At 35.8% G+C, this 12,866-nt stretch overlaps 1 protein-coding gene across 1 annotated transcript in view; it reads right to left on the reverse strand.

Annotated features, from left to right (window-relative positions):
* The window catches only part of TMC1 (transmembrane channel like 1), a 389,456-nt gene that overhangs the window by 87,903 nt on the left and 288,687 nt on the right, over positions 1 to 12,866 (reverse strand). Inside the window, exons 6-8 of the mRNA XM_060300845.2 lie at positions 12,483 to 12,530; positions 8,535 to 8,706; positions 3,846 to 3,974 (exon numbers count right to left, since the gene is read on the reverse strand). Coding sequence (XP_060156828.1) covers positions 3,846 to 3,974; positions 8,535 to 8,706; positions 12,483 to 12,530 — 349 coding nt within the window. The remainder of the gene's footprint in view (positions 1 to 3,845; positions 3,975 to 8,534; positions 8,707 to 12,482; positions 12,531 to 12,866) is intronic.

A 12,866-nucleotide genomic window follows, 5' to 3' on the forward strand; every position in this document is an offset into this window, starting at 1 on the left:
CACTGAAGACGGAGTGCCCTGTTAGTAGGGGACAGCAATTGCTTAGCCCCAGCTATTATTTTCATGTAGGAATGGGGACCAGATTTTCTTCTTATCCAGGAGAAGCTGAACATCTGGATTTTTAAAATCTGAAATCTCCCACTTTTTAAAATTTAACAACAAAGAAAAAACATTTTTATAAAAATATACACCCCCAGATGATTAAAATGGTAAATTTTATGTTATGTATATTTAATCACAAGTTTTAAAAAAACAATAAAAGAAAAAGAAACAAAAAGCATGTGGGCCAAATAAAAACCACCTATAGTCTAGATTCAGCGGCAGACTCCCCATCTTCAACCTCTGCCCTAGTAATAGGTCATGGTATTGCCCTTCCTTCCATCCCAACCCTTATCTCTCCCCGCCTCTAAAAATGGCTTTATCCCTGGACTCCAGCCTAAGGCCCCAGGACCTGGAATCTGCCACAAGATTACCCTGTGGGTACGTTTTGGAAGATCTGAAAGCGGCTGACCGTGGATTCTGCCAAACTGTCAAGATACCCTCTTTTCTTTGTTGGAGCATCAAAATCAGTTGTCCATCCAGACTGCTATACCAATGTGCCACCATCCCCCAAGGCTCCTGGGGTTGCCTATGGCTAAGTCTGCTCCCACCTAGTCCTGCCAGGTCCTGTACCCTTCCCGTCTCTCCTGTCATACTGCAGGGAATCAGACAACACTGAGTCTGTCCTGAGATGAAATAATAATTACAACTTGTGTTTCCCAGCTTTGTGCTATGTTCTGGCACCCTGCTAAGTGTTTCATATGAAATAACTCACTTTATGATTCCAATAGCCCTGTAAATTAGTAAAATTTCATAAGAAACCCAAGGTCAGAGGGCTACACAATTCATTCAAATTTGCACAGGTGGAAGATCTGAGATTCAAACTTAAGACTGAAACCCATCCCTTCTTCACTGCCCTATATGGAAGATGCAGGCAAAGAAGAGTGAGGGGGTATTTCTACACCTCCACGCAGGTGGAAAGGGAGGATATATTGCTTGGCATTTTAATGCAGTTTCACACCACACTTTGACAGTTCACAATATTATCACTTTCCAATTTTACAACTTTCTATATACAGTTACCTGTGGTTCCCAGGTTTGGGAATTTCATGGTCAGCAATATTTCAAAACATATTGGGTAGGCCAAAAAGTTCATTCGGTTTTTTCTGTAAGATGGCTCTAGCAGCACTTAGTTGTCTTTAACTTCATTTGAAACAATTTTGTTAGATTGTATGTAACAGCTGTCATATCAGCATGCATTAAAAAAAGTATCAAAATTAGTGAGTTTTTGTGTAGCCATTTTAATACTGAAGATGGAAGAAAAAAGCAACATTTTCAGTATATCAGGCTTTATTATTTCAAGAAAGGTAAAAATGCAAGCGAAACACACAAAAATATTTGTGCTGTGTATGGAGAAGGTGCTGTGACTGATCGAATGTGTCAAAACTGGTTTGCAAAGTTTCGTGCTGGAGATTTCTCGCTGGCCAAGGCTCCATGGTCAGATAAACCAGTTGAAGTTGATAGCGATCAAATAGAAACAATAATTGAGAACAATCAACTTTATACCATGCAGGAGATAGCCGACATACTCAAAATATCCAAATCAAGCGCTGAAAGTCATTTGCACCAGCTTGGTTATGTGAATCGCTTTGACGTTTGGGTTCCAAGTAAGTTAAGCGAAAAAAACCTTCTTGACCATATTTCCACATGCGATTCTCTACTGAAACATAATGAAAACATTCCATTTTTAAAACAAATTGTGACAGGAGATGAAGAGTGGATACTGTACAACGATGTGGAATGGAAGAGATAGTGGGGCAAGCGAAATGAACCACGACCAACCACACCAAAGGCCGGTCTTTATCCAAAGAAGCTGATGTTGTGTATATGGTGGGATTGGAAGGGAGTCCTCTATTATGAGCTCCTTCCGGAAAACTGAACAATTAATTCCAACAAGTACTGCTCCCAATTAGACCAACTGAAAGCAGCACTCCATGAAAAGTATCCAGAATTAGTCAACAGAAAACGCATGATCTTTCATCAGGGTAACGCAAGGCCACACGTTTCTTTGATGACCAGGCAAAAACGGTTACAGCTTGGCTGGGAAGTTCTGATTCATCTGCCACATTCACCAGACATTGCACCTTCGGATTTCCATTTATTTTGGTCTTTACAAAATTCTCTTAATGGAAAAAAGTTCAGTTCCCTGGAAGACTGTAAAAGGCACCTGGAACAGTTCTTTGCTCAAAAAGGTAAGTTTTGGGAAGATGGAATTATGAAGTTGTCTGAAAAATGGCAGAAGGTAGTGGAACAAAAGGGTGAATACGTTGTCCAATAAAGTTCTTGGTGAAAATAAAAAATGTGTCTTTTATTTTTACTTAAAATACCGAGGACAATTTTTGGCCCACCCAATATTTTGGGAAACAATATAAGGTTACCAAACTTCTATTTTGCCAAGTAAGGGTGTTTCCTAAACCTATCATTTAGCATCATTATTACTTCATTAAATGAAAACTACTTTGACACACACACACACACGTGCATATGCACATACATTAATAGCTTCATGGAATCAGAAACACTACTTGTCTTTGCCTTCATTTATGGCTGGTGTACAAGCACATACATAAGTAGTTCCCAGCCTACAGTTGTGTGGTGTTCCAAAAGCTTTCTGGGAAGACCACTGTTTGGAACTTGGAAACCTTATTCCATGAAATAAAGCAATAACATTAGAAATGATGCCTAGGTTCCCACCTCATAGGGTAAACCTGGAATATCTTGTTTTATTTTGGATATGAGGTAACTGAGGCCCCATAAGTTTAAGCCAATTTCTTAAATAACACACAAGCTCTTGCAGAGCCAGGATTAGTAGTGGATTATCCTGATAGCTGCTTCAGTTTTTTTCATTACCAGAGACAAAAAGACTTTAACATTATTATAGATACACTATAATGTTTAACGTTATTAGTTAAATAGGCTTGTGGAGGAATAGCTTTGGAAATTTATCACTGTTTATAAAAATTGTTCTGTGTACAAAATGCAATCTGTATCACATCTGTGAGATGCAAACATGGCTGTTATCACAGACATGGTCCCTTTTATTCATGCCCCACTTCCCCAAACCACCATGCAAAGAAATATAGTGTGATCCTCAGAGGCGAATCTGCTTCCAATCCCAAAAGGGAAAGGGATAAACATTTGACTTTTCTTATCAGGAGTTTATAAATCTATGTGTCTCTGAGTGTGTCAAGACTCAACAAAAGAGTGAAATTGGGTCGCTTACATGTTACCAGGGAATAGCTATTAGCGTAATCCTTAACTGGAATCCCGTTTACTCTTCTGTTTGCTTAGCATCCTCCCTGTGCTTTAATAAAAGCTGTCACATGAATATATCATTTGAGGCTGGAACCCTGCAGAGAAACTAGAGTGTGCAATCCAACAAACTTGTAAAATTCAAATATATTATCTCCTTCAGAGAGATAGTAATGTATGTATTAAACTAAGAAAATTCTCAGTTCAAGGAACAAATGATTAAAAGTGATCTGAGATTGTAAGACTCCAAATAATGAATTTAATCATGATTTTCTTTTATAATCATTAGCCCAGCCTCTCTAGTGATATGATATATGTTAACTATATGATAGGTAACATATATGTTATATATGACCATGAAAATTATATATAATGAGTATTATATATATGATGTATCACATATAGTATTATCTATAATATATAGGTAATACTCAGAGAATTTGGGAGATCAATAGCAGGGAAAATGTTTCTAATTTTGAAAAGTGGCACCATACTTGAGAACTTCAATTTTCTTTTCCATTTTCCAAGGCTTGCATTTGACAGTAGCAATCATTTGTCTATTCTCATCTAACTCTGCCTTCAATCTTTCCAATTCCTCTTCATCAATTTCTTCTTCTTCTTCCCTTAAAACAAAAAACAAACAAAAAAAACCCTCCTTTAGTAAAGTTAAGTTTTGCTTGACTTCCAAACTTAAAGAATGCTATGAGATACTCAGATGATCAATGTATAGCAACTTGACTATATATGGTGTGTGCTGAGATCCACAAGCCTTAGTGCTTGTATCTGAACAGTGATGCAGGATTTCTGGAAATATAACTTTAAACAATAGTGTTTACATTCTGAAGTACTGAAACCATTTTATGTCCACAGTCTCAAATTCTCAGAACTAGAAAATGTGTGGAAACAGTTACAGATCTATCAATATATTTTCTTCTCTTCTTTGTTCCCCTGTACACCTTCCCCCACCAATTCTACATTTCATTTAAAAACTTTATTTTTCAACAAGGATAGTAAATTAGAGGTGAGCATGTCTTTGAAGTGCCCTTAAAAAATTTGTTAGCCCTGTCTCGAGAGAAAGAGAAAAACTGAAATAGGAAAAAATTTAAAAATCTATTCCTCAAAGGTAACTTTAATCTGTTAATTAAACTCAAAACTTCAATTGATAAAATTCAACTTGAAGTATATTTGACATAAGTGAATCCTTTGAAGAGGGCTTCAAAGGAATTTAGTTTCTTACTGAGCAAATGAGATGTATCTTTTCTTTTCTGTGTTCCTAGCATTGCAAAAATATCAAAGGGTCCAAAACTCAAAGAAAACAAAATCTAAACATGAACAACGTGATTTTTAAATTGAGGAATGTAATGGCCTATTGCAGAGATCCGTTTTTTTTTTTTTGGTAACAGATTGTTTCAGTTATGAACTGTTGTTGCTTAACTTCAAATTTACCCTTCTATACTTAATATTGTGATGCTGTGGCTGTGACTCTGTAGGGTACATTTCTGGTTTGTCAGTTGGCTCATTTTTCGGCTGCCCATAGAAGACACTAAGAAGGACTAGGTCTTTCCTTTCTTTGGTTTCCTGTTTGCTTCCTGTGGTGATGTTTACTCTTTAGTGATGCTTCTTCACCCCAAGAGCTGCAGGGCCTTCCCATAGCTGCAGGTGAAACTAGTTTCCGACTTTTCCAACACTAGCAGAACCAGCTTCATCATTCTCTCAGTAGACACCAGCACCACTTGAGCATCGCCCCCCTCTGCAATAGTTTCAGCTCCGTGGGTCTCTCCTCTATGCTTTTAAGTTTTAATTCCAACCTCTTTCTGTTGTTCCTCCAGCCTCTAGTATGCTATTTGCTTCCTATAGTTGCTGTCACCACAATACTTCGTGTTCTCTTTCACCTTTCCAGTAACCTAGTTAGCAATTATTTATATCTACTAAACAGTCCTCTTATTAAATACTCTCTCTTCAATTAACTGTTGGAGTTTCTTTCTCCTAACTAGACCCTGACTGACAAAAAAAATGTAATCTGACTCAGTGTTAGTCAGAAACATATTTTGTTGTTCACTAAACTCATGACCACACATAGTAGGGCTATGGCAAAAGATGTTTTGGAAAGTTTCAGCTGAATAATAGGAGGACATACCCATAATTTTACAGCCCATCTTATAAAATGACTTCGCAATCTCCTTTCTTTCCTACCAATCCAGAGTTTTTAATCAGGTCATGATTACTGAAACAAAAATTTAAATTAACCCTCTAAAATACACTTGTCGTAGATACTTTGTGTTTTTTTGACCGATGCAGACATTTTGCTTAGAATAGTAATCCTGGTTCGAGATAACTATGGAAATACCCTCCACTAAGATACAACTCTGATTGCCATTAGGTTGTTTCTATTTTAATTATTTGATATTTATTATATAAAATCCTATGGTGCTGTACAACCATAATAAAATACTCACAAAGAATGAAAGAACGATCTATTTGATGTTTGGATTTACCATGTAACTAAAGCTTATTTCTCTACATTTCTCTACATTCCTAACATTAATTACGTAGTTTCCTGCTATCTTAAACCCAGTACTTTGTATGTTTAACATATTCAAATTCTATGATTCCTTCAAAAATGATATGAAATGTCTTCAATACCCTTTTCTGATTATCCCTATGAGAATACTTTTCTCTAAGACTCTAAATCACTTTGTACTTCTCTGGCACATTTATACTGTCTTATTTCATAATAATTTGTGTCTAAGTGGCCTCTCCCTTATTATATTATGAATTTCTAGAGAATGCAGGCAATTGCATAATCATATCCATATCTTCCAAAGAAATTAGCAAATTATCTTCCACAGAAGTGGAGCTGGATAAATATTTATTGAATAAATGTTTATGTACAGAGTTTTTCTGTATATTGGATTACCATCAAATATACTAAAATATAACAATGTCTTCCAAGATTAGAATGTTATGGAAAGACATTTATTCCTACACTAAATGATCTTAGACTGGTATATTTTTAAAGTCTTTGTTGTTAATTGTTGATTGCTCCAGGAAGATCATGCTGTGCTACAAGGTATAGCTGTTGCCGGCTAAGTTACCTTCAAATATGCAGGTAATTAAAATATTACATTTTTGCATAATTAAAATATGATAATGCATAACTAAAACACTGTATTACAGGGAAACTGCTTTTCTAGGAACCACTCAAAGAAAGCACTAATCATATTAAAAGGGCATAGCACTGACATGCTTTATCTTCTAAAATTTAGGGCTAATCTGCGTAAGAATGGCTTTCTATCTTAGGTTTGATTTATTTAAACAACAGTTGTTAGGAAAAAGGAGGTATAACGTGCTGAATTTCTCAGTGCTATGAACATATTACTTACTCACTTAAAACTGGGTCAAGAAAAGCCTGTAATATTATTAGAAATACTCCAAAATGCCAAACGAGGCAGTGTTTTTTAACCAACTCCAAAGACGGTTAACATTACAACCTTGGATTTAGTTGGCTCTGTGGAGAAGTGGGGAGGGAGGGAACCAGGGGTGATTCTGGCTTCTCAGAATCAGGATGAGAGTAGGATCAGCTAAGGACAGACACTTTCACTGGGACAAGACTGCCCCAAGTAACACGGGCCAAGACCCAGTTGATTCATATGGTCCTATTTCTAGAGGTTGAACACTGACGTGAGGGCCTTGAACAGACCAGGAGACAAGAGGAATTCCCACCCAAGTCATCTTTTAAAAAGGACATCTCTGAGGCACAAGTGGAGAGGAAAAGCAAATTGTGGAACACAACCTATATCATGCATATGTCTATTGGTGATGTTTTCTCAATGAAATACCACTGTCAGAAGGCATAAGCTTTGCTAGTAGGAAATATTACTACATAATAATAGCAATAACAATCACAATAAGACATGGAACTTAAAAGGATGTTCTGTTTTTGAAAAGAACAAAGCATAAAAATACTTGAAAGGACGATAGACATAAAAAATGCCAGAGTCAAAACGTAAAGCAGGTGATGTCTTAGTATTCAAAGAGAAGAAAGAGGAGGAACTTGGGGAGGAGAAGGAGAAAAAGGAAGAAGAGAAAGAAGAGGAAGAGAGAGATTTAAAAACTTAAATCAACAAAAATATAATGAAGAAATGGGTAGGGCTACTCTTATTTTAAAAAGAACCATCGTCTATTAATGCTAAGCTTCCCTACCTGACAAAATGTTCACATAGTTGTATTTAATTACAATTACTTATGAAGAGGAAAATAATAGCTTGTTATTGAGTACTGCAATGTGTCATCTTGGGAGGCTATCTTGGAAAGTTCCTCACCATTTAAAGTCTTAGGACTGTTTCAGAGGAGATCCCATCACCTCATGGTGATTCCCATGCCCCACCTGGGGTGGCAGAGGAGCTATTCTCTTAAATCCTTTCCAAGGGGTCTAGGTTTTCTATTAGTAAATGTGTTTTACATGCACACTTTTCCTACCTGCCTGCCATCTGCAATTTTCCAGAAAGCAAAGACTAGAAAATTATTTTCTTGGATTTTTTCCTAAACAGCATTTAATATATTATTCTACACAAAGACAGCACTCAGAAAAACGTTGGCCTGGTAGAACTGAAAGACAAAGGGTTATATTAAAAAGGAAATGACAATCCCAATCCTTTGTAAAGGGACAGATAGTTAATATTTTAGACTTTGGGAGCTATATACAGCTCTGTCCCATATTCCTCTTTGTTTTTTTTTAAATTACAGTTTTATTAAAACTGTAAGAACCATTCTTAGCCCTTGGGTTGGAATTAACCACGGTTGGCCAACCCCTGCTCTGTAAGATAAGTGATTTGGGTTCATTGTTAAGCAGTTTTTCACTTAACTTCAGTAATGATGCACTTAACTAATGGGATAACTTTAAAATATTTAAATTAACTAAATATGTCAATGACCTATGACAATTCAGATCTCTCATAAGGGAATTTCTCATAAGTCCATTCTTAATATATATTCATTTTACAATTCTATTTTAATGTCAAAATACATTTAACTAAGTGGAGTAAAATGGCAGATGAAGCCTGTTTTTCTGAAAGTAGGTTTAATTACCAATTTTAAGGCCAGGGAGTGCCTAAAGGGAGTGGTCGTCTTTCAGCATCAGGCACTTCTGAATGAGAAGCAATTTCAGATAAGAACTAACTTACTCTCCTCTCCTCATCCTCCTCCTTCTCTCTTTTTCTCTGGCCTTCCTCGTTTCTTCATCCTCTGGTTCAGGTTCTGGGTCATCTTCATTGATGACATCTCTGGTCCGTTTCCTCTTTGGTCTCATGCTCTCTCTTCGAGGTAGTTTGTCTTCCTCCTCCTCTTCCTCTTCACCTAAACACAGCAGTTAATGCTTCAGTGAGCAGTATCAGAAAAGTGCTCTCCCACTACCAAATGTATTCTTACTTTTTAATTATCATTGTCACACATCTGAGACCATAATCCAGCAATTTGTCATATCAAGATAAGACGCACCATGCCATATATATTTCATAGCCTGCCACTTAATTACATTTATCTAGGGACTCCCCTGGTGGCGCAGTGGTTGAGAGTCTGCCTGTCAATGCAGGGGACACAGGTTCGAGCCCTGATCCGGGAAGATCCCACATACTGCAGAGCAACTAAGCCCTTGCACCACAACTACTGAGCCTGTGCTCTAGAGCCCGCGAGCCACAACTTCTGAGCCCGCATGCCATAACTACTGAAGCCCACGTGCCTAGAGCCCATGCTCTGCAACAAAGAGAAGCCACTGCAACGAGAAGCGTGTGCACCTCAACGAAGAGTAGCCCCTGCTCGCCACAACTAGAGAAAGCCCGCAACATAGACCCAACACAGCCAATAAATAAATAAATAAATTTAAAATAAATAAATACATTTATCTAAATTCTCATTTCTTGTGGTTTATCTACTCATATGTCAGTGTCGATCCCCAAATTCTAATAATGCTTAGAATTCCAGCCTTCATTTACTTGGGTAACTAGATGAGTTTGAGTTTAATATCACACCATGATCTCTCAGACCAAGTTTATAGGTTACCAATTCAACACATAAGGGTTGAATGTTTAACCACTATGTGCTAATACTACTTCTATCTCAGAACAAAGAATAAGAATGACAAGGAAATGCTACAAACCAGAATAATTTTGAAGAAATTAATGTATGCCTTGACATTCCTCCTAATTCAAATTATTCTCATTCTTTTTCTTTTTTTTACTTTTTGAAAAAAATTGAAGTATAGTTGATTTACAGTACTGTGTAAGTTTCAGGTATACAGCAAGTGATTCAATTATACATACATATATATATTTTTCAGATTATTTCCCTTTATAGGTTTTTACAAGATATTGAATACAGTTCCCTGTGTTACACAGTAAATCCTTGTTGCTTACCTATTTTATGTAAAATTATTCTCATTCTTGCCTTCAAATATTTCTTCTTTTGCCTAGATATTTCTTCCTGTTTCTTAAATGAAACTGATAGTAAATACCTTTGCTTGATCATTTTATCTTTTTGATTAGAAATAGATATAAATAACTTGTAAATTTAATACAAAACTGAGAGAAATGACATTATTTTATTTTATTCATCAACTAACAATTAATGCCTTATATGTCCATAACTTCTTCGGAAGCTTTCAGGTAAAGAGTAGAGGGAGAATTCAGTTCCTTCCTTCACCGTTATGACATACATCCTACTTCACTTTCACTTTTGTTTTTTAACTTCTGATATTTAGAGTCAACTTCTGATGTTTATTACAAAAAACAAATATTACTCATAATTATCACTATCTTCTTAAATAGAAGCTACTTAGGGAAAAATTTGTGCTTTAATGGAAAACTATGAATTGTCTGCACCATACCCTTCTGTGTTACCTGATTCTGATTCTATGGAAGCTATTTTGTAACTTTGTAAGTTACGGATAACTAGATAGCAATGCAAAATAGTTCTTGTCTGTAGACAAGCAAGTGAACTCTGCTTAATGCAGAGACAACCTTCCACCACTGAAAAAGAAAATGAAAGAAAAAATCCCCAAAACAGTCATGCCTTATTTGCACAATCATTTCAATATTCCTGATCTATAAATATATCTGTTCTTTGAATTTTCCTTTAACTGGTAACTGCTATAAATGCCTCACCAGATTCCTCATTTATTAGTCAAATGTCTTAATTTTTACATATGTGTGTGTCATTATTTTATCTTTTAAAATCTTTTTGTTATTTTTTGTTATCTTTTTAACATTACTTATCAAAATTTTTTTATTGATATTTCAAATCTAAGATCTAAATATTACCATTATTACTAAAGTTTGACTAACAGAGAGTAACTTTTCTAACCGGGTTTGGAAAACTATATTTTGTCATCAAAACCAAGAATGAGTTTCCATTTGTTAAATACTGTGGCAAATGTTATATGTTATTTGAACCCCACTCTGGCATTCTGAAAATTTACCCAGCCTTTATTATTCATTTTAGTCACTAATTATAGAAAGAACACAGCCCCATAGGAACTGAGAAACAATTTCACCCACAAATAGCTCGAAAACTCTAGCAGCCACTTATTACCCTGCATTTTAGTATATTTCATATTAAGGCTAAACTATTAAGCTTGCAGAGTTTGACCATGGATGAAAAGTGTATTATTATATTTATATTTTAGCACTTAGAACAAAAAGGTCTTTATTTAGTGCTTTAACTAGTTTCCAAATATTCAAATTCTTAAAAAAGGAATGTTTTACAGTTGCCTACTAAATGTGGATTTGCATACATTACCTTTTGGAATGGGCTTGATTCAGTTTTGAAGGGTAGCAAAATATACCACGTCAAAAAGGCATTCTGAATATACCACCCCAAAATATGCCACTTTGGTGTATTGACTATTTTGAGCTGTAGCACTTGAAAAACAGCAAATGCAGGAAGAGACTTTCTCTGAACTTCTCTTAGCTGCTTAAAGACAGAGTCTCCAAAAGGAGCTCAACTGTCATAAATCCCCTCCCCAGGAGTTTCATCCCCAAGGAAGATAGACTATTATCACAGGAGAGGAGACTATAGGTCAACACCACATGCAGACACACTTTATCATAAACTATCATAATTCCCATCTATTCTCCTAAAACTTATTTATTCTCTCTCAAGAGACCTACATGCCCTCCCTCTCCCCTCTTTAGATGGTGTTCAAATCTAAATTTTAAGCCACCTCACAGTTATTCATTTTCCTGGATATCTCCCATGTATACATGAGGTGTATGTGTTAATAAACTTCTGGTTTGTTTTGGTTTTTTTCTTGTTAAACTGTCTTATATTATAGCTAAGAACTCAGGAGGGTAGAGCAAAAATTACTTTTCCTCCCCAACAGCAGTCAAGTCATAGCATCTAGGATCTATGTGAGACTCTGGGCTGTTTTCATGTAAAATGTACCAAATTAATGAAACCAACTGTCATCATGAACATTCACTGGCTGTCATGTTGGGCTCAGGTTTTTAATTGACAGTGTTGATGTATTCTCTGATTGAACTCTTCTTGAGATGCTGCTCTTTCAGTTTTGGTAAACTCAAAACTTTTGCTCATATAATGATCTTTCTCTGTTCCAGTCCATGAGGGGTCTGCATGCCTGGAAAGGGGTCACAGCTCTTGAGCTGAACCTACTCAAAGTAAAAACAACGGAGCAATTCCGACAAAATACCCATGAATTCAGTACAAAAGAACAGGTTTTTTTCATTTTTATTGAACCACCTGATCAGTTCAGTCAAAAAGGTCAATCTGTTATATTGTAATAGATTCAGCCTTAGAGAAAAGCTTTTAGGACAAAGATTTTCATGGGGGAAAATAGTAAAGAAATAAAAGAGCAAATTTTTTCTGAACTACCATCTACTTACTCATGAGTAAATTATAAATTGGGTGGAATGTGTGTGTGCCAACTGAATGGAATCTCGAGTAGAGATTCTGTTTGATGGTCTTGATCTCTTTTGTGAGACCATCGAAAGTCATCCACACATGCTCCTCTGCTTGCATATGGTACCATATTCCCACAAGATAAGAGGATGAATCCCCTGAATTCACCACTATTCCACAGGAAACATATCCCAAGTGGGGATATGTCCATCCCCACTTACTTGAACTTTCCTCAGTATCATCTTCTTTTTCCTCCACTTGGATTTGCACTGTTGAAGAAAGAAAAAATATTCTTTAAATATTTTTTAAATGGTATTTTTTAAATACCATTTTTAAATACCATTTTTAAATGGTATTTTTTAAATACCATCAATTCTTTAAATGATGGTACAATTGTTAATAACTGGTTTTTACTGTTATTATTTTCATTGTAAAGTTTTTTGTGCAGTTAATAAATTTTTTCAATAAACTTGTCAAAATAAGCATTGTTTATTAAAGATATACAGCTACAATATCTTATACAGTGCTGTGCAAGGACATCTCTGCTTCATCGTCTTCAACGATTTGCAAAACATACCAATCATAAACCTGTCAACTCAATTCAA

This window comes from Globicephala melas, chromosome 6, assembly GCF_963455315.2.
Source record: "Globicephala melas chromosome 6, mGloMel1.2, whole genome shotgun sequence".
NCBI classification, from domain to species: Eukaryota; Metazoa; Chordata; class Mammalia; order Artiodactyla; family Delphinidae; genus Globicephala; species Globicephala melas.